The sequence below is a fragment of the Rhinoderma darwinii genome, chromosome 1 (assembly GCF_050947455.1).
Source record: "Rhinoderma darwinii isolate aRhiDar2 chromosome 1, aRhiDar2.hap1, whole genome shotgun sequence".
NCBI lineage: Eukaryota > Metazoa > Chordata > Amphibia > Anura > Rhinodermatidae > Rhinoderma > Rhinoderma darwinii.
The window spans coordinates 93,685,458-93,712,095 of record NC_134687.1 but is presented as its reverse complement, the minus strand read 5'-3'; the positions used below and the strand labels follow the sequence as shown (position 1 = coordinate 93,712,095).

At 38.1% G+C, this 26,638-nt stretch overlaps 1 protein-coding gene across 18 annotated transcripts in view; it reads left to right on the top strand.

Annotated features, from left to right (window-relative positions):
- TENM3 (teneurin transmembrane protein 3) overlaps positions 1-26,638 on the top strand; it is a 1,030,160-nt gene that overhangs the window by 729,637 nt on the left and 273,885 nt on the right. For all 18 annotated transcript variants that reach the window (XM_075860221.1, XM_075860218.1, XM_075860216.1 and 15 more), the window contains one exon: positions 24,197-24,434. In XM_075860221.1, coding sequence (XP_075716336.1) covers positions 24,197-24,434 — 238 coding nt within the window. The remainder of the gene's footprint in view (positions 1-24,196; positions 24,435-26,638) is intronic.

Genomic DNA, 26,638 nt, shown 5'->3' with positions numbered 1-26,638 from the left:
ATTGGATAACAACTCCCCTGGGAGCTATAATGTCACCTAGCATTAAGCTACACTAAGTATAGAAGACTTTCTTTATTTTTTAATGTAGATAGAAATGTTGTTATATGTAATATAGTTACGAGTCTCGGCTCAAGGTATCACACCACTGTACTTTGCATTACAGAATCATAGTCATCCTTATATTTAGCTACAAAAGGATATCACTGATAGCACTAGTCACAGAATCACATTTAATTGACTCAAAAGGAAAGCCAACCAGCCAGTAATGTGCCCCTGATCGCTCACCAGTGCTATGAGCTCTGCAAGAAACAGTAAAATGTGAAATTCATTGGAGTGTTGACATCTTAAGGCCCAGCGACCATGATGTTTAAACCACATGTTGCTTATCCGCTGTGGGTCGGAGATCTTGGCATTAAAATCTCAACAATTAAGACATCATGTCGCTTCACTAGGAGTTTAATATCCAAACACAGCTTGGGGTTTTAACAGGCTGTAGCTCCTATTAGCAACTTGGTGCCTGTAATTTTTTTTTTTCATTTAAAGTGCTTACTTTTCTAAATACTTTTGAAAAGTATGTAGAATTCCATTATAAAGACAAACACAAATTCATTGATAAGTAAACCTCTTGCTATATATTAGCAATTGAGTGTCAAGACACAATGTGAACTTTTTTGTTTAATACTTTTTTTCTTATAATAGTATTTGGTCTCCTACAGTCAATCCTATAGACATGTATGTAATATCTTAGTGCAATATACCTGATATACTGTGATGAGTTGTTTCTTCCGGACACTGATCATCTGTTCCGGGCGGCAGCCTATGCTGAAATTTCCCACACTAAGGCAGCTCTCACTGCTGTGTCCCACATTCAGGTAGAGAACACATAGCAGCAGACACCCAGAACATTAAAGGGGGTTTCACACCATTAACATTTATCACCTATAAGACTTTCTTCACACAGTTTTTTGTGGCATTTTTTTTTGCTAAACAAAAAGCTAATCTAAACAACTTCAAAAGTTGAGAGAAACCGCAGTACTCCAAAATATCTTAAGAAAAAGATCATCAGGTCATATACAATGTTCTAACCTCCGTGAGGTCTTTGTCAAGCAATAACAATGTGTAATTCTCTGGTATTTATATCCAACCATATTATTATACATGCAAATAAGCAATTCAATATTCATCATATACAAATAATGTGATACAAATTCATATTTTACATATCTCATAACTCCATGTGTTATAAACAGTGCTGTATACATTAGGAGTGTCAGTTGCCCCTTATCTCCCAGCTCATCACTATGATCATAACATATATCAGCGGAGTCTTGGTAACGAGCGTTCATTTCGCTATATAAGTGGCAATCACCCTTCGACCTGCTGGCCCATCGCTGTTTTATTGAAAAAGGAATGCAGGTCAATCCTATATACCATCAGGAGAACGAAGAACAATATGAGGGAATGGAGCGCAATCTCCCTTCCACTCAGGGTACCAACCAATCGACAAAACTGTATACACCGTGTTCCAAATTATTATGCACATTGGATTTAAGTGTCATAAACATTTAATTATTCGTTTTTCGATTAAACTCATGGATGGTATTGTGTCTTAGGGCTCTTTGTATCATTGTAATCAATCTCAGACACCTGTGATAATTAGTTTGCCAGGTGTGGCCAATCAAAGGAAAACTACTCAAGAAGGACGTTCCACATTATTAAGCAGGCCACAGGTTTCAAGCAATATGGGAAAGAAAAAGGATCTCTCTGCTGCCGAATAGTGCAATACCTTGGACAAGGTATGAAAACATTGGATATTTCAAGAAAACGTAAGCGTGATCATGGTACTGTGAAAAGATTTGTGGCTGATTCAGAGCACAGACGGGTTCGTTCAGATAAAGGCATAATGAGAAAGGTTTCTGATAGACAAATTAATAGGATTAGGAGAGCTGCTGCTAAAATGCCATTGCAAAGCAGCAAACAGGTATTTGAAGCCGCTGGTGCCTCTGGAGTCCCGCGAACCTCAAGGCGTAGGATCCTCCAGAGGTTTGCAAGTGTGCATAAAGCTATTATTCGGCCACCCCTAAACAATGCTCACGAGCAGAAACGGTTGCAGTGGGCTCAGAAATACATGAAGACTAATTTTCAAACCGTGTTGTTTACTGATGAGTGCCGTGCAACCCTGGATGGTCCAGATTGATGGACTAGTGGATGGTTGGTGAATGGCCACCATGTCCCAACAAGGCTGTGACGTCAGCAAGGAGGTGGCGGAGTCATGTTTTGGGCTGGAATCATGGGGAGAGAGCTGGTAGTCGCCTTTAGGGTCCCTGACGGTGTGAAAATGACCTCTGCAAAGTACGTAGAGTTTATGACTGACCACTTTCTTCCATGGTACAAAAAGAAGAGCCGTGCCTTCCATAGCAAAATTATCTTCATGCATGACAATGCACCATCTCATGCTGCAAAGAATACCTCTGTGTCATTGGCTGCTATGGGCATAAAAGGAGAGAAACTCATGGTGTGGCCCCCATGTTCCCCTGACCTCAACCCTATTGAGAACCTTTGGAGCATCCTCAAGAAAAATATCTATGAGGGTGGGAGGCAGTTCACATCAAAACAGAAGCTCTGGGAGGCTATTCTGACATCCTGCTAAGATATTCAAGCAGAAACTGTCCAAATACTCACAAATTCAATGGATGCAAGAATTGTGAAGGTGATATCAAACAAGGGGTCCTATGTTAACATGTAACTTGGCCTGCTATGTTTTTTTTTGATTGAAAGAGCTTTTGATTTCTGTAAATATGATCTCCTGATGCTGCAAATTCAACAAATGACCACTTTAGTTCTCTTTACAACCTTTAAAATGTTTTGATCTCTGTTGTGCATAATAATTTGAAACAGTGCATTTTGAGTTTTTTACTTCTAAAAAAAAATCTGTTATCATTAGGAGATTTGTTCAATAAAATTTGCATTATAATCCAATGGTTGATGGCTTGAAGATTATACTGACTGTCATTTGCATTGACTATTTAGGAAAATCAGCAAAAAATAACATTTGCATAATAATTTGGAACGCGGTGTATAATGGAGCCTGTGGATATATATATATATATATATATATATATATATAGGAGATCATTGGAAGAACTCCCATCTACAATAGAATTAAATAAATAAATTATTTAATGACTGGCATATATGTTCCAACATTTTTAATTTATTCAAGGGCAGTCTACAGTGGTAGCATACAAGAGATCAGCACCAGCATTTTTCTTATAGTACATGCAGATTTTTTTCCCCCACATTTTATGTGATGTCTTTTCTATGAATTATATTTGTAAACATTTTGTTCTGGCAGTTTTCAAGTTCTATATAAACGCCCTACCTAGAGAATGCTGCGTTTAATTAAAAAAATGACACTGACGCAAAAAAAATCCCACCAAATGGCTAGAAGAACGCCACAAAACAAAAAAGCATTGTTTGTAGTGCGTTTTATATTTAATTATAGACTTTCAGCTAACATTTGCCCCAAAAAAATGCAGGGAAAAACTCCAAGAAAAAACATGTTTTCCTAAAACGCTATGTGTGAAGCCACCCTAAGACAGGTAACACATGTTAGCTTGGTGGGAGTCTAATTTTGCGGACTCCCACTGATTGCTAGATGGACCCTTGTTTCCCAGCCCTTCTCCTGTGAATGGCTCCATGGAGATTTGTATAAACCGCCAGGTGAATACTTTTAGCTGTTTTTTAATCTTCTATAGATTTGTATGGAGCTGCCATACCTCCCCACCATGGACGTCCATAGAAAGAGCAATAGGGAATGGGGAGACAATTTAGAATTTGTCACTTATCCAGTGGATGTGCGCTAGCTGTATAGAGAACTACACAGAGATATGGATCATGGGTAATCTTGAAACACACCGCAGCTTGGACCAGAACACCACATTATAACTGCATCAAATCTTCACTATACAAACCTGGCCTAAAGAGCTTTCCCAGAATTCGATTTTTATAACCTGTCAAAAGGACCCTCACCATGCTGGCACCCTGGAGCGAGTTTGACCCTGGTTGGTTTTAGAGAGGTTGCCATGCACTAAAGTCAATGGCTCTGCTTTAGTTTTTTTTCCCCTAAAACAAAAATTTTATAAATTTTGGATGGTTCTCTCTATTTTTATGCCGGTTCCAACCCAACAGGGTTGTCCATCTAGTGTATGTAAATTTATTTTTTATACCAGTTTGATGTTTTTTTAATACAACCCAAGCTGATTTAAATTAGAAAAATTGGCGGTGGAAAAAAAATCATCCAATGTGCAGAAAGTTTAGTTTTGAAGGCTGTCTATGAGAAGTAAGAGAAAAGTGCACAAATACAAATTGACTTTTATCAGCTGATGGCACTGCAGGGTTAGTCTGTCTTATTTGAAGTTTTATCCCAGCACCGTGTGATTGCATGTTGTAAGCCTACAAATATGTACAAGTTTTGTCCAGGACCTGCCGCGCAGACACTTAAGAAAGCACAAGTGGATGCCGAATAGAATAGGGCTTCCCAATTCTCTAAATGGCCACAGCATTTCCATCAGGCTTGTACAGCTGGACCTTGGCTGTAATTGCTGCTTGGATGAGATACTCAACATGAGGTGTTGGGAAGCTGGGTATGTATTGTTTTCAGGCAGGAGAGTTCCGGACTTTGATAGGTTCATGTTGTTCACCCATTTCTGACACACTGCTGGCTTGTCAGCGGGCTCTGTAGGAAGAGGTGATGGAAATGTGAAAGCAGAATGATGTTGTTTCTTTGAAATGCCTTCGCAGAGTAACAGGAGGTGAATTAGGTCCGTAATTGTAAAACAAATCACTACTCATTATGCTCTTAGTGTGAGACGGCATTTATCTCGCAACTACATAACAAAGCACATTTACAAAGAAGTAATACGAAAATTGATCACTGCTCAAGGTATTGCAGCAAATAGTAAATAATTGGAATATCTGTCATCTTCTGTTAAACCGGATGGAATTCCTTAAGTGTGGTCTCTTACCTCTTCAAGTGTCATGGCACTTTTATGGCGTTTCCATTATACCTTATCCTGGGGAGACTTGCATTCAGTAAAACGATTACCACCTGAAAGCCATTAGGAAATCAAGAGGACAGATGTCCATGTTAGATTTGGTAAACTAATTTAACGAAAGGTGTCCAGTGGAACGGTAACATCTGGGCTTGTAAATGTGATTCCTTAACTTGGGGGATTAACCGGAGTAGCATATGGTGGAGAAGAAGAAAATTGACTTTATAATTATTCATCACCTGTTAAATGTCCTGTATGTGTATGGTTCATTTGTGACAATTGTACTGGACAGAGCTGTTGTCTAATGTGGATATCAGTATTTATATTAATGTCTACATTTCTGTATATTTAATCTGAACATTACTGTAGGCATGTGGACTGCATGAAAGCTCACAGTTGCAGATTTTATTATCATTTGACCTATGCATGCACTACGGAAACACAAAAAAATAATATTTTGGTGGTATAAAAATGTACATATAAAGTTGTCTAGTATGCTATCGGTTTGCTTCTATATGCATAGTCTTTGAATTAATTAGAAAACCCTATACATAGTCCATTTAAAGGTGGGCAAATGATCCCATTCAGCCAGGGACAGACACAGACTACAGAGGGCCCCTGTTTAAGAACATTATATGGGCCCTTTGCACAAATAGTTTGTCATAGAACACCCCCTTATGTCTCAAATAATCCACCAGGAGCCTCCGTAGTTTTTGCCAGACACAAAAATGCAGCATGCTGCGCTATTTTGTCCAGCCATACGACTGACACTGTGCCTAAAACCCGGCAGAACCCATTAAAGCCAATAAGTTCCATCGGGTGTCGTTGGTTTCCATTATATGGCTGATCCGGCGGATCAGATTTTCCAGGAAAGCCTTGATGCAGATGTGACAGAACCTAAGTAGGTTTATGTTCTATCATTCATAAAGTAGTATTTCTGATGCCACAGTGCTTACATTTCTGATGCTACAGTCCTTAAAGGGTAACTAAACGTTCAACAAAATTCTGACATGTCATAGTGACATGTCAGAAGTTTTGATTGGTGGGGGTCCAAGCACTGAGAGCCCCACCACTCGCTAAAACAAGTGGCAGAAGTGCTCGTGTGAGCGCTTCCGGAAAGCCAATGTTTGGCTTCTTCCGGAAAGCCAATGTAGCTCTGTACAGGCTTATAGACTATAGATATATTTATTTTCTATTGAGTGTATTGAGCTGCTATGAGATTGTGGTAAAAGTTTATATGGATCCGGAATTCAGATATTTGTATGAAAGCACAAACATGATTGGTTCTTTAACGTTTCCCAATCATACTGCAGTTATTACCGTAGGCCATTTATATTAACTTATAATGAAGTCTCTGGATAGTCTAGTGAACTCTTAAGGACATCATAGTTTGTTTTCAATCACGGTTATTACAAGTTTTGCATAATACAATAGTAATGTATTCATTGGGAAGAATTCAATTCTACTTGAGAGATCTTGCACGATAAATGTAGTGCTTTATGAAAAACATGATTAGGTTGCATTTTATAAACCCACACATTTTAATTAAAATAAAATACTCCAGGGTGTGCAAGTATTCAGTAACCCCACAGTTAAAGGTTACCGGGTGCTTTGCTGCATGTACAAGGTGAGTTCTTATTACACAGTAAACCTGCCTTCTATTCTGTGCTGTTTCTTATTAGCATGGACACGGAGCACGCTTCTAAATTCAAAGTAGAAAAAATGATTTAATTTAAAAAGAGAAGATGAAAGGATGTAAAGAAGAAAGGGGAATGCATAATCAAATATTCACTTTAACTGAAGTGAAAATGTATTTTGAGTGGGAAGTGTTTCTTTTTCTTTCTCCTATTTCTTGACCAGGCCCCGGGCAAGTTTGTAGTAATGGTTTCCTCAGTTAAGTATGTTTATTTGTTTTTGTTTCTTCTCCTTTCGATGGTTTAGACACTTTTTTAAGGTCAAGCATGACGTCTTATTTTCTGTTGCACAGGTTGCTGTACATTATTTTTATGTTGCTCTTTCTTGCTTTTTTTATGCTTTTATTTTAAAACCAATATAAATATTAGTCATTTTACACAGGTTATACAAGTTTACAGTGCATTTTACAGCTCACAGGACTAGCATAATAAATGACTGAATGAGGAGAACTGTACTTATTAGAACAACTAGCGGTTCATGCTTTTGGGTTAGCTCTTGGCCTGATTAAGGTCTTTACGTGCAGGATCACAAAAAAATATAGAGCCGTGCTTACTGGAATATATAAAGTCATTGTCATAAAATTCACAAAGAAATTAATAATTTCTCTTCTTATGTATGGGCACTGATGATGCAAAAATTCATTAGGCTTTGTAGGATTGAAGAGATACAAACTGTATGGGTTGAGGTAAAAACATAATTGGGCAGATTTACTATTAGTATTGCGCCAGAATTCTGGCCTAAGTTGCACCTTCTTTTTATCGCAAATGATTTTAGACAAATTTATCAATAAAATGCGCCAAAAGAACAGATGTTTGCGACTTGGCCTACAAGGGGGTTTTGCTTAGCTGAAAATGGGGCATGGCTTAGGATGCACCAAATTGCGTAAAAATTTAGACTGAAGTAAGCCAAAAAAGTGGTGGTATAAAGTTAGACAGAAGTGTCTATAGATGCACCAAATTTATTATCCAGCATGAGACACTGTGATATATTTGGCACATCTAGTCTAATTCTAAGCTGTTTACCCCGATATATCTATGTTTCCACATCCAAGGGTGTAAAAAGCATAGAGGGAGACCATGCAGCTGCTATAAGAAGAGGGAACCCCAGCACTGGTTGGTCCTAGCCTCTATGCAGAACCTGTACAGGACTCCCATCTTCAGAGGAACTGCATTTTTTGGCACTGGGAAATTGGTCCAAAGGTCATGGAAAAGAAGTGCAGGGGGAATAAACACTAGGTTTCTCTGTCCTTGGTGGAAAAACCCTGTAAAATAATGGCCCATTTTGGTCTTTGCTATCTGATATGTACGCTATTGTCAACATCAGTTCATTACAACTTAGCCTCCAAAATTCTTCCCATGCTTGAAAATGCTGAATTATTTTATTGTCTATTTATAATGCCTGTAGATGTGTCCATCTATTGAATTTCCTCAGACATACACATCTAACATTCCTTGTTGTATTCTTTCTTTGCATGTCGGATTAATACAATTTGACTTTTTTGCATTGCTGTACAACTAGAGTCCTTTAGGCTGTCTGCTAGTCTCTCTGATACATATTTAGCCATAATCTCTCCTGTATGACATAATATGACGTTTTCCAACCAGTGACCTTCAAAAAAAAATTGATGTTAGGAAATGAGCATAATAGAAGCAAAGTCTTCATGGCAGAATCAGTAGGAGCAGCAGCCTTTATTCCCTATTGTACATCCTCAGGGCATGAAATTCTAGCGGTCTCATTACTTACACATCATCAGATTAAACTGATTTCAAACACATTGGACATATTAGAGAAGTCGTCCTGTTTTCAAATCATTAATATTTACTCTTAATACGAACATTACTTGCAAAATTTGAAGTGCTTACCGAAGAAATAATATGACTTTTTGAAGTATTTCTATTATTTTGTAGTTGCATGTGATAGTATGACAGTGACATATAGCTTGAAATATGTCATTTTATGACCTCAAGGAACTCAGTTTGTCATTTTTCAATGAGCGTTCTGAGCGTAATGAAATTGGAGCCATTTACATTGATTTACAGTAAAATAGTCTCTTAGACGGTGACAGAACCCAACCAACTTAGACGAACACAGTTATGAATAATTACAATGTAGCTCCATGTTTTTATGCCTGGCTACACAATATATTTCTAGTGTATTACATCATTTTACTTTGTATGGAGATATTATTGACAGGTAGATTAGTAAATACAGATTTTTTATTATATGGGTACAGACCAATATATGAATCCGAGTATGGTAGTAACATACATATATCCCACAGATACAACATATATCATATTCTGAGATCCTGCCCTAAGTGTTGCGTTCTAGCCACAACAATAAATGTAGTAAGGCTCCGTTCACATTGGCATCATAGTTCTGTTTAGTAAGGTTTCTGTTTTTCCTGAGGGAAGAATAATGTAGTCTGACAAAAGAATAGAAACCTGACAGACCCATTATAAGTCAAAGGGATCCATTAGTATCCATTATAAAATAGATCCAAACATATCTGTCATGGAAAATGGAACCCGTGATGACAGTATGAACATGACCTCATGCTTTGTCTCTACATATTGTTTTTAAAAACAATTTTTTTCCATACATAAGAAACCATTGACAGAAGAGGGTCACAAGATATCTATGTGTTTACATGGATCATAAGCATGAGCCAGTTATATTGCCTCTCTGCTATGACCAACCACAACCCTTAACCTCCTCAACTCCAAGTCTTCCCACATGCAAACCAACAGTCTTAAGAATGTATGAATTATTCTAGAGATACAAATTCAAACATGAAGCAATGGACTGTAACTGGAAGTAGATGATGGGCTAGAAAAAGAGGCTGACAAAGTAATAGCTGCGTTAACATGAAGATGGCAGCAATAGGTTTTACTCCTTATTAAGCCGATGCCCTAAAGTGCAAAACGGCTTCAAAGTGTTAATAATGCTGAGCCTGACCCACAGTATGTCATGCCGATATGCTTGTGCCGTCATGATGTGGTGCCACCTTGTATGTCCAGATTGGTATGTATTATAGGGAAAAGCATGAATAATTAGATACCGTGGGACCGCTAGTGCAGAGCGCGTGATAATATGTGGAAGCAGGTTAGGCACCTGTCAACTGCGGAGAATTCTTCTCGAGCTAAATGTAAATTTGTGGCATTTTACAAAAGCCTGCTGTGCTTGAGTATGCTGGAAATCATCTGCCATGGCAGAATTTCTTTTGTATGGAACCCTTTGTGGTCCTCCATATGTAATTGATCAAAGTCGAGAGAAAACCAGCCAGTTGTGCTTTCTAATGTGTATGTGTCTCCAAGTTTCAGGAAACATGACAAGACTTTAAAATGGAATTCACTGGAAATCTGCACCCCCTATACGGCGAACAAACCGTCACTTTCCATCACCAGCCTTATCATGGAATAAGTCATTAGTATTATCACCATTTTTGTGACAAGTTTATTTTTAGCTTTTTTAGACAGTAAATTGCAGAGTGTTTTCTTACCAGTGTGACTCCAAATAAAAGGTTTCAATCAAAACAATTATATGAAAATATTGGAGCATCTGCTGCTTTCTGGCTTGTCAATTTATTCCAGAGGGCTAGAAAAAAATATTATTATATCAAATTCAGCTTTAGGTTTCTCTTCCTGATGTTAGTTTTTTAGACTTGTCTGCTGGCTGCTAAATGGGCATAATATATAATGAATATATAATTACTACATAGAGCAATTATTACTCCCAGCTTCATACAGTATATGAAAACTCTCTCTAAAATAAAGGGACCTCGCAAATTTCAGTTTTCATTCTGTAAAACCCGCTAGAAAAATTTTATGTTGTCCATTTTTTTTCCTATGATATGTTTGATACTGAGGATGCAAAGTTTAAAGTGTATTCCTACTGAAATATTGCTACCCTTTTAGTAATAAGTTTATTATGTTAAAATTATTGGCACATGCAGAAGAATCCGTGCCTAGCATGTGATTTGATAAAAAGCTGCATGTGACAAGTAAAGTGAGGCTGTTCTCTGCCTAGGACTCCTGTAAGGGTAAGTTCACACAGAGTTTTTTTACACATTTTTGGACGCGGAAACCGCGTCGGAAAACACACCATAAACGGCCGAAAATGCCTCCCATTGATTTCAATGGGAGGTGGAGGCGTTTTTTTCCCACGAGCGGAAAAAAGTCTTGTGGGAAAAAGAGGCAACATGCCATGTCTTCGGGCATTTACATCTCTGACCTCCCATTGACATTAATGGGAGGCAGAGAAAGCATATTTCCCTGCGTTTTTTGCCCGTGGCGCTCAATGGCCACTGGCGAAACCGCAGCGAATATCAGCATGCAGGCAGAGCAAAATCTGCCTCAAAATTCCAAACGGAAGAAAAAACTCTGTGTGAACCCAGTCTAAACATTATTTATTTATTTTCTATTTGCTTGTATAGCGCCAACATATTTTGCAGGGCTGTGCAGAAATTGTAATTTTTTTACATCAGTCCCTGTTCTCAACGATTGTAGAGGAGAGAAAAAAAACTTTTTTTTTTAAAAAAAATTAAAAAAAGTGGTGAACCATAATGGCGCTGCTGGTGTAAGAGTTAGAAAGAAAAAGGAGGTGTATGGATAACAAAAGGCTTTAATGCAAGTGGCTATGCGTTTCAACACCGGACTAGCATCATCATCATTATTTATTTTTATTTTTTTGGCCTGATGATGATGCTAGTCCGGCGTTGAAACGCGTAGCCACTTACCTTTTGTTATCCATACATCTCCTTTTTCTTTCTAAACCTTACACCAGCAGCGCCATTATGCTTCACCACTTTTTTGAATTTTTTACAAAAAAAGTTTTTTTTCTCACCTCTACAAATCCTCCCCAGCGGCAACTTTTTCACAAGTCTTCCGGTCTTTGTGTACCTGGCTGCAGCGGTTCCATGGATCTTTCCCAACTATAACAACGTCTATATAACCCAAAGATTTCATCACAAACTCTCCTGGAGATCTGTACCATTATTGGCGATTGGCACCGTGTTTTTTGTCGCCACTCTTTCTAGCCTGTTCTCAACGGGCTCACATTCTACATCCCCTATCTCAAACACACACTAGGACTAATGTCTTAAGACGCAAATTAACCCATCAGTATGTTTTTGGACTGCATTTGGAATTGGAAATATTTCAAGACTCTGATATCCCCTATAGAGGAATTTAAACAATGAAAAAATGGTAACCCCCGGCATTGTTTAGGAGATCCGTATACTTTATTTCGTAGAGGAAAGGTGTGTTCTCTTCCCTGTAAAACCACTATTTATGCAGGTAAATAAACTAGGGAGATGTTCAGATTTGCTCAATGTCACTGGCTAGTACAGAGATGGTAAAGTAGCTCTACAGTCTGCGGACCCCGGCAAACTTTGTTCCGAACCCTTATACGTTTAACATGGGAGGAGTGGAATATTTGGGATATCTGCAATCACACCTATAGTATTTAGGTTTTGTGAAGAGTTAGGCTTTAGGAGGAGACAATAATAATCAGAATAATAATTTTAAGGACGTTAATAATAATAAATGAATGATCATGTACATCGCGCTTTGGAAGGACAGTCTTCTCTTATCCTTTGTCTGACTGCATTTAGATGAGAAATGTGGTATATATTGTATCGGAGCACTGCTCTCAAGCCCTGCTGCACTCAAGGCATATAGTTTTCTTTGAAGTCTTTTTATCCTGACCCTGTCTGCTTCTCTCCCAGATATAATAAAACATATAAAAGTCTTTGTAGTTTTCTGTTAAGCTATACTTTGAGCCCATGAAGGTTTCCTGGTAAAATAAGTTGCTTTCTGAAACAGACAACAGCAATGTAAGTGAGCATAAAACGTAGGTTAATAACGTTATCAGAGCAATGAGCAATGATGTGAGGAAAGGTATGGCGGAACTATTTATATTTATACGCTTAAGAGAACGAGCCGGGATTAGAACACAACCCATACAACACATCAGCTTTCCACTGTTACAGCAAAGAACTATGGGGCATGGTCATTTATGTCTACAAATGCCGCTATGTAGCTTTTACAGCTCTCCCCAAGACGTGTCAACGTTAATTGAGAAATAAACACAAGGGCAGCTGGCAGGATCAGGGCTCAGGTATAAAGCAGCTGACAGCTCACAACTGTGACTATTTTTAGCAGATTTTAATTATGGTTTACTGCGCTCTGATTCTACGCTGAACTTTCTGTTGAACTCACGAGAAGTTAGTTAAAGTCATGACATTATTGTCATGGTATTGGCTAATCTGCTGTGTATCTAAATGTGTAAAGCAGATCAGCGTGTTACATTATGCCACCATGTAAGAAATGTCCATTGTATAGGCATTTATGACTTGGGTATGTATGCGGTCAAAGTGATGAGTGGTAGTTTACCATTATTTTCCATATTGCAAGTAATTAATGCATGAACTTACATAGCTGAATATATTTGTATTTGTGACGTGACCTAAGATGGAGTTCAGAAACGTGCCGATATTGTGACATTATTTACCAGCTTTTGCACAGTATTGTTTTCTCGGAGACAAATTAACAGAAACCTCTCGTGTGCCAGAATTTAGATGAGCCACACAGATGTTTGGAACAGCTTGAATGGGGAATTGTACATATGAAGTTAAAGATAAACTGAAGATTTGTACTGAGCACGGTCACCATGCCATCCCACGTGGTGATCTTTCAATATGGAGAAGTATAAGTTTCTTGCAATATCTTTGGGCATATAATTTTGTTTTTTCTGTTACTTTCTAATAATCCGGTTCAATCTTATTTAACTGCTCTGTAACTGAATATGCAATAAGATACAATTTAATATTATGCCAGGACGGGATATGAAGTATAAAGGATGGACGGTATAAAGCGGTCCATAATAGTGATGGCACATATCAACAAACAGAAGACATTAAAGTGTATCTGTCAAACTATGGACACCTGAATATCTGTGAGGCCAGATTTACATGAGCGTGTGCAAAAGTTACTTAACAGCTCCGTGTGTCAGCCGCGTATGATGCGTGGCTGCGTGATTTTCGCACGGCCGCCATCATTATGACAGTCTGTTTGTATGTTTGTAAACAGAAAAGCACGTGGTGCTTTTCTTTTTTCAATCATACTTTTTACTGCTGTTGCACGAATCACGTGCGTCACGCACAAGTATAGGACATGTCGTGAGTTTTATGCAGCATACACACGGCCCCATAGACTAACACAGGTCCGTGCGAGGTGCGAGAAAATCACGCGCATTGCACGGACGTATATCACGTTAGTCTAAATAAGCCCTGAGAGTTATTAGCTATAATTCTGCTCTCATCTTGACAATTCAATAAAGCCCTACCTCATACCAGCCTTTTGGCCATTATTGATTTAACAAGAAGTAGTAGACAGGTGGATACTTCCTCATATTGCACCACACACCTGACGATTGCAGTTTCTGGAAGAAACAACATGACCTGCGGTGCAGGGAATGCTTAGATTGCACACCTAGCGCCCACGGTTTTACCTCTATACTACATTTTTAGTTGTTTTAAGAGCTTGCAGTTACAAGCCAGAAAACTGCAGCTGCTCTACTCCCATGTCCCCATGACAACTCTTTCTGCCTATCTCTGGTTTTGTTGAGCTTTGTCAAAGGGATTTTATGAGTATCCAAAATACCATTCACACCAGTGTTCACATTAGGACATATTATGCTACTATTCAAGCCAGTTAAGGTATGGACACTAATCTGAATAACGATTGAGACCCAGGCAATGTTCCTTTGATAAGGCTGCATAAAGGACTGGTTGTTGACAAGTGTTGTCATGGGGACAGTAGCAGTTCATATGCAGGCTTTAGAGCTTTAACTTAAAATACTGATAGCTGAGCAAAGATGTAAGCTATTTAAAAGCATTTGGATTTACACTGAAGGTCATATTACTTAATGTTTTGAGTAGTTCTCCTTTAAATTCAATCTGTCATATAAGCATCATTTTGTGGTTGAACAAAATATTCCAAAATGGCTTTCCCCTCTTTGTTAATGGTGCCCTTTAAAATATTTTACTGTATAGTTATTTTGTAGTTGTGTATTGTGATTGATGGGGCTGTCCAACTATTGGGGAATTCTGAGCTAACAGAGAATAGTTCACCCATTCAGGACCCTCATCGATTAGCTACAGTGGATGTTCCCTTGCTCTGGAGGACCCAGCATGCCCATGCATTACAGGGACAGCCCACTGATTTGTGAAATTCTTAATTTCGCCTGTGGTGGCGCTAGAGGAGAATTGAACACTTTCTGCTAGTTCCCCCCACAGATTACAGTCCATTACTGGGGGCCCAGCAGTAGGACACCCTTTGAGCAATTTATTTTAATTTCTCTTTTTAACAAAAAGGGATTTTCCAAAGTGAAGAACCACTTTAAATAGCATATTTAAGTATATTAATAACCAGGTACTGTATATTATAATTAAATGGAACGCTCTTGTTTCAATGTAACATTGTATACAACTATTCATCTATGGAGCTAGAAGCATAAAACAACTGACAAAGAATGTTCATATCTCTGAGCACTCCCATAGTCAGGCTGTTCACCAGTCAATATGAAGGTTTTTTTTTCATCTGCCTGTCAATCGATCTGTGTACGTAGTAATTTGCTTGTAGAGCATAATTAACACATGGTCAAAAATGTCTTCTTTTTCAATTTTGATGATTGTGGGTTATGTTTACTGTAAACCAGAAGCATCTTTCAAAAACCTGAGCAAGAATTTCAGAAACAGCCTGCAATAAAATCACAACCGCTTCATAAAACACCACTTGATTGATATCACTTGCACCATTAGGAACTAAACGACAAAGGATGTAATTTCAGTTCTCGCATGCAATATTAATCGAAAGCCTTTAAACCATTTTACTGATAGGAACTTTGACAACATGACATTTGAAGAATCGTTAGCCAAACTCATTTTATCTAAGTCACACTTTCAAAGTAAATAGGATAAGAACCTGTAATTTCCCATTTCAGATTTGCATGTGATTTTCTCTTCACATTTTTGAAAACATAGCAGCTGAATTTCACCTGGATGATATCTTCAACAAATGGAAATGGTTTTTAGGAGACCCTTTTTCCTCTATATTTGCATTACTGCATTGTATAAACTGAAAAGGCACAGCATCAAAATTATATTTGTCTAATACAAGCTATTGACATCTAACTACACCGAAGTAACTGCACATAAATTATGATTAGTTTGACCTACCTTTTCAGAATATATTGTAGAATATAGTGGTTCAAGCTGCCAAGCAACCACTTGACGTCTATTAGATTAAATGTAGCTACATGTATAGAAGTGGTCAAGTTACATTCTGTATCTCTTTAAAGTAATGGTCAGAGGTGTAACAATCGGTACTACACAGGTGGTAGGTGTCCACAGTCTATGGTGACTATGGGGGCCAATGACCCCTCTTCAACATTAGGCAACAGCACCATAAATGTCATATGATAGGGGGGCACCATCACAGATTTGGGCCAAGTTATACCCTCTGACACTGGCCATACATATAACACAGTCCCACTGAGAATAATGTACAAGAAATTATGAAGATGGAGAATAAGAAGCAAAAGAAACAGGGGGCAAATGTTTGCGTGAATGGGGAGCTCGGGGGAGGCCTTGTTGTTGCAAACATTGTTTGATAATTGAAATGGCATATCATTATATAAATCCAAATATTCCCATAGTCTCAAAATTTTCAAGACTTAAAAAAAACGGTTCTTCTCATATTCAGTTTACACACACATTATTTATGTATCCAATCTGAATAAGCCCCAAATTATTAAAAAATAGGGCTCTCAAAAGTGAACACCGAAAAATGTACCTGTCAAATGGATAAAATCTGTTCAGAATAAGTATGCAATAAATTCTATTCTGGTAACAAAAAATGTATACGTTTTGTTACCAAAGCACCATGTTATTGTCAGCGTTGTGAATCAGTAGCCTTGCCTTGTAGCACTAGGATCTTTGTTATGGAGACATATTAACAGAATGGATCAGTAGGGGCCTGGGTGCTGAGAGACCCACTTTCGCTGAAAGGAAGGTGCTGAAGCGCTCAACAAATAGAATGTGAACCCCATTGGGGACAAGGACTGATGCGAGTGATGGTAATCGCTGTACAGCGCTGTATAATATGTTGGTGCTATATAAGCAATGGGAAATAAATATGATCTTGATATGCCGTTCTTAACCATATGGTTGTGTAGATAGCATCCCATTATTTTACCAAGACGACAATGAAATGTAATATTATTTTGCATTTGAACATTTTCCGAAACTTTCATTCGATTTGTCTTCATGTTGTAGACTCCTTTTTGTTTGCACATTATATTTATAGTGTGATGCCATAATATTCTACCTTGAGAATTTCTTCAGTTGTATATCCCTCAGTCAGGAGATGCAACCATTGTCTATTATACAGTTATGTCTTATTATTCTTACTTATTTTTATTTTTTCCATAAAGCAAAATACTCTAAGTGTTAAGGTTTCCTCAGGGACAGCCAGTTTTACACATTAAATGTTTACGTTCTATTTCAGGCTACTATTTTAAAGTGTTCATTATATAAACCGTAGGCCAATGAACAAATTCACATTAAACTGCATAACAGTGTGCCAGAGGCAAAGAAAGCAGAGAAAAAAAGAAAACACATTTACATGCCACGGCTGATCTGGTCTGTTGTTGAATGTCTAAAAGTCTTGAATGGATAGAGTATGGAAAACTATCACCTATTGCAGTGGTCTCCGACCTGTGACGCTCAAGCTGTTTTGAAGCTACGACTCATAACGTGTCCTGACAGCCACATGTTTGGAGTTACGGTTTCACAAAATAAGGAGCGCCTCTACTATTTTAGTGCCAACAACTAACTAGTTAACTACAGATTGAATGAACAGGTTATAAAAAAGAGGCATTGGCTTAGAATGAAATACATTTGGGCACAGGATAAAAATATAACAGATAACTTATGATTCCAGATTCTTAGGTGTGTGACATAATATGTAATACCAGAACCTGCTTTTGGACTAGAGTAGTATGGTTTTTGGAAAAAGCAGATCATATTTTCTAATCTTGGACAACCCTTTTAAATTTGGAGTCATCTTGCTATCCACACAATCTAAATTCAGTCCAGTCCAGTAAAGAGGCAATATTGGGGTTGTCCATGTCTTCTCTGTGTTGAGGATGACATTAGAATAGAAGAAGCATATAACTTGACCAATCACCTGTCTTGAGGTGAGAGAACCCATGACCTCTACTCTTCACTGGACCCAAGCTAGAATTTTGTACAATAGGCGATTGTTTCTAAAAATAGAATTTTCCAGGTATTGTGTACTTTGCTGTTCAGTAAGGCTTTAATCTACATTGTAAGACTTAGGGTTGGTCTTGGACATGACCTACGTAGTATGGTATACCTCATCCTGGATAAAAAACTACTAAAAAAGACCATGGAAAATGTTTAATGTCGAAAAGATATATATATATATATATATATATATATATATATATATATATATATAATTATAAAAGCGTATCCGGCACACCAATTTTGATACAAAGGTATTTTTATTTTGTTTTTGTTTTAAATGCCAGTGGCAGAGTGCGACGTTTCGGTCTAAGTGACCTTCATCAGGCATGGAGCCGTGCTGGAAAACTGCATAGACGAGTGCTAGTGGTGCAGATAGTGCCATGACACAGCGGTCAGCCGCTATCAGCACCACTAGCGCTCGTCTATGCAGTTTTCCAGTGCCTAATGAATGTCACTAAGACCGAAACGTCGCACTCTGCCACTGGCATTTAAAACAAAATCAAAATAAAAATACCTTTGTATCAAAATTGGTGTGCCGGATACTCTTTTATATTTATATTTGGGTTGGGCCCCTATCCGTGCAAAACCCCACCCTTCCACGTACCTGGTTCTGTCTGAACCTATACACACATTAAAAGATAAAGAGTTAGCCTCCACCAAAAACAATGTTTTCTAAATATAACCATAAAAAAACAAAAAAAAAGTTTTTTTAGCGGTTTTAAATTTGAATTATAGCATAATAATTCAAATTTACCAGCACTCCTTTAGTCACAGCCGTGACATCTTACGATAACTAGCGAGATTTTGCCGCGGTTGTTCGTGGAACTAAGATATCGACTGTGATGGACATGATGGGAGCTGCGAGAGAGGATGCTTGTGCCAGCCTCAAAGGCGAGAGTCGCCAATTTGCATCGTAAGTGTGCTCCTTAAAAACCCATTTTCATTTTTTTTTTTAAATTGTATTAGTTATATTTAGCTAATTTTTTTTATCAATTAAAAGCATATGGACTTTCCTGGTGATAGGTATATTTTAAAACATTAAAAACAAAAAGTTTAAAGTTGAGAACCATGGAGTGGCTTGGACAGTATTGACTCATTGTCAAGAGAACATATTGCACATGCACTGGGGCTGGAAAGTACCAGGTACGCATGGTGATACTGAGTTAACAAGATTCTTAGAAGCAGAAAATCCTCTGGCAGTCTCTGTAATCCAATCAAAGACTGACAAAGACCTACACTGCATTGATACATTAATTCTCGTTCAGCATAGACACAGATAGATTAATATATTAATATGTAATGTTTGCTAACACAAAGTATCCGTTACTGCCTGTCGATCTAGGTAGTAGGCACCCTCCATGCTGGTGCATGACATACATTAAACAGACTTTTCTGCCGTATCCGTTTTCTTCAGACAGATCTCTTTTAATTGGGCGCTTGCTTTGACTGTTTGAATTACCTTGTAACTGTCTTGTTGAAATGTGCCTCGAAGGCCTCAGCAGTGATTCTAATCAAATACAATGACACCCACTGGTGTGGATAAAGGCAGCACTGATTAATTGCAGTAAAATCTACCTGACTCATAACTCTTTGATGAATTTATGTGCTCCTCTATTTCCAGCCATCCATCCACATGAATTCGCTACATAGCGATAAAATGGAAAAAAGTACTAAATATTTATCATTAAGGAGATTGGCAAATTAGCGGATTATGGGCAAAACAATTTACCAGGCATTAACTCTGGCTAAAAAGGCCTCTCCTTTTTAAATGTGAACGCAGTTTCGGTGTAGCGTGTACGTGGCTTGTTCCGCTCGTGGAGCAATATGAGTAATATTCATCAGCTATGAAATGTTCTGACATCATACGAATGTCATTTCTGTCCAAAGTCAATGTAGCTGCAAGACTCATACTGTAGACTGCTACACAAATCTTTCTGCTGACACATAATTAATGGAATTGTGCTGCAGGTGACTGAAACTCGCCATTTATATTTTACTGATATTTTAAGAAATGGTTATTGTTAAATAAGTTCCAAAAAGTGTACTTAATATCAGAGACGTTGCTGTCACTTGTCATTTATTAGAAGCATGGTGACTGATTTATTATATGCAACTGTTTAGTTCTGATTTTAGTTGTGGTTACTTTTGTGCTGCGTTTGCATTATTACTAGTTGTTTCTGAGGCCGGATTTCCACGAGCGTGTGCTCCGTGTGTAATCACCATATGATGCGCGGCTGTGTGATTTCCTCGCAGCCGCCATCATTATGACACTCTGTTTGTATGTTTGTAAGCACGTGGTGTTTTTCTGTTTTCATTCATACTTTTTACTGCTTTTGCGCGAATCACGCGCCTCACACGGAAGTGATTCCGTGTGCTGCGCGTGATTTTCACGCACCCATTGACTTCAACGGGTGCGTGATGTGCGAGAAACGCTCAAATATAGGACATGTCGCTGCGTGAAAATCACGGACTGTCTACACGGCCCGATAGACTAACATAGGTCCGTGCGAGGCGCGTGAAAATCACGCGTGTTGTACGGACGTATTACACGTTCGTGTAAATAAGCCCTAAAGGTGACAACCCCACGCGAAAAGCTATCACCCAACTTTTTACAGACTCTGTGTGGCATACAAATGTGCATGGTTATGCAAATCTACATCCTGAATACATAGAAGCTGTATCTTGCGCCTAAACCCGAATCTGTCACGTCTGCAGGACTGACGGCTTTGGTAACAGCAGGTTCTTCGTCTCTGACACGCAGGATCCAGCTGTTATCGATCACATGTAAGTTCATGAACTTTAAGTTTTGGCCTAGCTTGAGCTTGTTACATTGAAGGGTGACAAGAAACAATGGTAAGGCCTCATGCACATGACCATATTGTGGCACCGTTTTGCATGGAACCATAATTATGCTCCCATTCATGTGCATGGGGCCCCTAATGTACTTCGTATGTCTCTGATTTCAAACTAAAGCATATGGAGTTTTTTGCTGTCAGATTCAGTATGGTTCCAACAGAAAAACAATCAAGGCAAAAGCTTCTAAGGGAGAATAGCTCTGTACTTACATTAACCAATGGAAGGAAAACAGCTCAGTGGTATGTTTTGCGGCATTTCCCATTGCGCATGCTTTCACAGAGGTATTCTTAAAGGAGTTGTCCAGGTTGGGGGCTGTTTTATAGGATAGGTCATCAGTACAAAAAGCAGCCCCCAACCTGGACAACCCCTTTAAGGCCTATGCGAATGGAAGAGCCGCGTGCACAGAGCCTGTACAAAAGCACATAGATGACATGTGGCTCGATATTAAAGAGCTGTACGGCCTCTATACACTGCTGTTCAACCTCCGTGCACATGGCTCTTCCATTTGCATAGAGCTTAAGAATACCTCCATAAAATGGTGCACAATGAGACATGCCAACAGCCAGTCTATTGAGCTGTTCTCCTTTTGTTTCGTTAGACATTCTTTTTAATGGGGAAAAGAATATGGGGAAAAGGGTAAGAAAAGAAAAGATTGTATCATATCCAGGGAAATCAAAGTCAATGTTTCATTCCTTTGGATTTTCCTTTCTTTTACTTTGATACTGTGTACAGATTTAGATATCAAAGCATATTTAAAAGAATATGCATAAGCCTTCATACTGGGAGTAATATTGGCTAGGGCTATTTTATAATTGGTTGTATTGCCCAGTATTAGCAGCTTCAAACATTTTTATATGAATCATGCATGGAACTAGTTTATATTATTTTACATAGTATACCGTGTCATGTGGTAATACTTTTGTATTGTACTTTCTGTGGTAATTACATTTTCAGAAAATGTGTATTCATGCTGTTTCCATATTGAATGATATTGATCATATGTGTAGCACATTATCAGCTGCTATGACCTGGCCAAGATCTGATAGGACACAATATTTTATTGGGAACCTCTCAAAATTATTATTGCCTTAAAGCGCTGATCCCCCAACCTGTGGTTCTCCAGCTATTGCAAAACTAAAACTTTGAGCATGTCTGCAGCTTTCTAGTCTTCCACTATTGGAGAGGCACTAGGGCGAGGGGGGAGATCACATCAATTCTCATTGAATTAAATGGGGAAAACCCGCAAAAAAAAAGCAGCATTTACACAAACACAATTGACATTCTGTGGATTAAAAAAATGCACCGCAGGCCAATTTCTGAGAGATTTTTCCGCTTATTTACGCAACTTGTGGATGAGATTTGTTCAAAATCCAAAGTATTTATTCTATGTGTGAACCTGCCTTATAGTTCTGTGGTGATTCATTTATTTATTTAATTTAATACATCTTTATAGTGACTGAAGCCCAGTTTTTATGATACAGAGCTCCATATGCTCTTTTTCAGTTCACACAGTCAAAGTTACGTGATAAAATTCTGGCTGCCTGCAGCCGCCATTAGAGGGCGATTATGAGCTTACTGCATACTGTTAAGGTGAGTTTGTTATCAGATTTTAGCCTATCAAATGGATAACACCGCCACTTAGTAGCCTGTATCACGGTAAAAAAGAAGCATTATTCTGCTGTGCGAAGTAAGTAATTAGCTTTCCGGGGTCCGCCGAACAAGGAAGTGTCCATCATCTGAAGATTCTAACCCCTTCCCTCTCTTCTGCATTTGACAATGAAAGTAAGCAGAGTCGTCAGTCATCTGCAGAGAGGATTGGATGCCGAACACTTCCTAGCTTGACGGACCCTGAAATGCATACGTTGCGCAACAGGGTAAACCTTATTATTTACCCTGATGCAAGCACTAAGATATTCAATACTAGTATGACTCCCATTGAGCTCAATAATAAGACAGAATGCAGTAATATTCTAATTTACCCCTAGTGGCAGCTGTAGGCAGCTAGCATTATATTGTTCAACTTGTTTATGCAGTGGATTTGCAGCATATGAACACTATAAAAATGACATGGTGTTAAAAAGAAGACATTCACTTTAAAGTTTAGGCTTCCCATATGTGAAGCTGAACAAATATTTTAGGGATTACTCAACAGAAGCTCCCTATGTAGTGTAGTGTTATTATCAGAGTCCCCCCTTTTAGCTGCATGAGCTTTTAGATTATAATATGCGAGGTTGCAGAGGTTTATTGATTTTTCATCATTGCCCCTCAAATCTATCAGAGTATGGATTTTCAGCGCTAAAAGAAATGTTAAATTCCTCACAAGTCATCATTGCAATTCCCTTGTAACTAAAAGGAGCAATTCAATTACTAACAGTATTATAGGAAATGTTATTTAGCTGAATTCTTATTGTATTCTTAGTGGCTCACCACAAAGCTGATATTGTAATACATACAGTACATATATAAAACACATCTATGTATTATCATTTTTCTCAAGATATAGCATTGAGCATATCAATTTGTAAACTTTGATTAACTTAGTTCTTCTTGTCTATAACTATGATTAGGAAAGCCACCTTTGCCATGTGAGGGGCGTTTCTGCAGTACATAGGGAATACTCCTTTGCCTTTGTTGCTGTGAACTTAACGGTCGTTAACTATATGAGTCTTCTGACGTTGTAATCAGATGTGATTCAGCCTGTTAAATATCTATACTACAACATCTGTTTCACAGAGTGACCTTCTGCTGGAGAATACTTAGTATCTATTAGCAAATCAACATACAGACCTACACACTCTGAAATCCTCTAAACTGGCAGGGTATACCGCTGTTAAGCTACCGGCTTGCTACAAATGATTACTGTTAAGTAATGCTTAAAAGAAACACTGTTAAAATAATTATAGGAATTACATGTGTTTAAAGAACCTGTGTGATCCGTGAAGAATTGCCCATGTCATTTAGTTTTGCTTGCTTTTTCAATATTATGTTGGCTGTCGATCTTTAAAAGCTCAATCGGTATCTGTCAAATACTGTTTCTGAAAGTGCTAATGTAAATGAAATCCAATATAAAGAACCGAATGCCAGTTTACCATCTGTTTAATGTTAATTAGAGCACTGTGTGCCCAAAGTAAATTTGTCTCAGTGGAGATGTCATTTAAGACCCTGCAGTATAAACTTTTTTTTTCATTTGTAATTAATTGCCCATTTCTGATTCATTTCAGCATCCTGATGATATTTTATTTTTCCTGATCCACAGAGCAATCGCCAAACAACCAAGGCCAGTCAACTTTGCAGCCTTTACCACCTACTCACAAGCAGCATCCTGCAGCACAGCAACCATCCATTACATCCCTCAATCGAAATTCTTTGACACATAGGAGGAACCAAAGTCCGGCCCCGCCGGCTGCGCTGCCCGCCGAGCTGCAAACCACACCTGAGTCCGTCCAGCTGCAGGACAGCTGGGTCCTTGGCAGTAATGTGCCACTGGAGAGCAGGTAACTTTATGTGCTGTTGTGTAACATCTGATGGTGGTGATCCTGGGTAAACATTTCTTCTTGCTGTCTCAATTGCAGTGATCAAACTCATACATAGAGGTGGTTGTTCATGACATTACATGCTCTTGCTAGTATAAGAGGTCTCAGTGCTTGTACCACCTCTCGTTCCCATATAAGACAGATAAGTGGCAGGTCCTCCCACTTGATTGCTAATGTCTCTATGCTTGTAGAGAGTGGTAGCCCTGTGCCCATTTGAGCTGTGAGTCCCCCTTTTTACAAGTCTTATAGTAACCTGAGTGGTTGCCCCAATGGTGCATACTTTCTTGCCAGGAGTGATTCACATGTGAGAATATTTAAGAAACACAGAATTTGTTCTTCTGTCATTCAATAAACTGTCAACAAGCTTCTTGAGACTTTTAATATTGACTTTTATTACTACAGCCAGCGCAATCATTGTACAAAAATGAAGAAAATAAATCAAGTACTGCAGGATAGGCAATCCATTTATTCTAAAACATCACTTCAATATTTAAATCTAAGCAGCAGAAAATTGGAAATTAAATTAAATCTTGAATTCTTTTATAGTTCAATCAAATGCATTAAGCTATTCAAGCACCACCCAGAAAAGAAACAAACTTCTCATATTAAGTCAACGCGCTGATCACATATCAAAATTCTAAGTAAGTGTCCAAATTCTAACAACTGGTTAATTATAAACTGGTAAAGGAACACTTGAATTCTAAATGCTATTAGACACCTTACTGCTGTCAAGATTTGAGTTTCTAGATAAGCTTGAATGCGATAGAGAACCATTACAATAAGTAGCAGTTGGCTTCTGTTATCAACAATATCAGCAATATGTATGAATAAACCAAGGAGGTTAGTTGCAAACAAAATGTATAGATGTTTGTCTCCTTTATGTAAGTTATCTGTATTTTTAGTTGTTTAAGAATCAATGATGGCTCTAAGTACTATAATGATTTATATACGTGATCTCTTTTTTTTTAATGTTTTTATTTGGCGTTAAGTAAAGTAATAGAAAAAGTACAAAAAACTCTTAAAATACAAAGTACATTATTGAATGGAGGAAAAATACCAGAGACGAGGATTCTATAAAAAGAAAACCATAATATATTTTAGCATGTATAAATCAGAATCCAATCAAATCCAATCATTCCCTTTTTTAACCCAATTTTTAAATTTTTTTCCTCCAGTAATCCCTCCTTTGAGTGGGGGAGGAGGATGGCACACGAGAAGATGAGTGAGAGAAAGGAAGAGGAAAAATAAGGGGGGTGGGGGAAAGAAGGAGCTCACAGCACCTAAACCAGTAAGATCAGATATTTCTCAAATCAGTAAATAACTAGCCGAAGGCTCATTATTCTTTGCCCACACCAATAAAGATTCCCAGATCCTATTAAATACCAATACTTTTTTCCTTTTCATTAAGGTTAGTTTTTCATATGTCACCAATTGATTAATGGCCCTTTTCCATGTAATATATGTTGGTGGATGTGGACTTTTCCAGATCATTCTTGTTATAGTCTCACAATGAACTCTCTCCTCAACTACACCCAGTACATATAGCTTCACACTCAGCACTAGCTGTATCCCAAAGATTTGATAAATAAAGGGAATTATAAATTGCTGTATCTATGTAATTTTAAGAAATGCCATAACATGTGCCCTAAATCCCAGCTAGATAAGCCACATCTCAAGCACTTGTCCTCGGTTTGTATTCCCATCCTGTGTAACCTAAGGGGCGTTAAATATGCTCTATTAATTATAAAAACTGGTATAGTTCTATCTGTAGGTATCAGGGATACAGTCAAGGGGTTATATGCAATTTTATGCCATTCCACAACTCATCAGGTTCGTACTCCATCACAATAATTTTTTATTTGACAAAGATATATATCTGCAATGTATGGGAAGTGCTATGGGTAGCAAAATGTCACCACAATTTGCTAACCTGTTCATGGACAAACTAGAGGAGGAGTTTTTATCAACCTGCGCAACTAAACCTCTAGCATGTTTCCGGTACATTGATGACCGTCTGATAATCTGGACAGGCTCTGAACATGAACTGCTTATTTTCCATAAAAACTTAAACAAGTTCCATCCTACTCAACTGCTCAAAATCTCAAATACATTTCCTGGACATGACCATATACATGAGAAACAATAACATACAAGCAACAATCTAC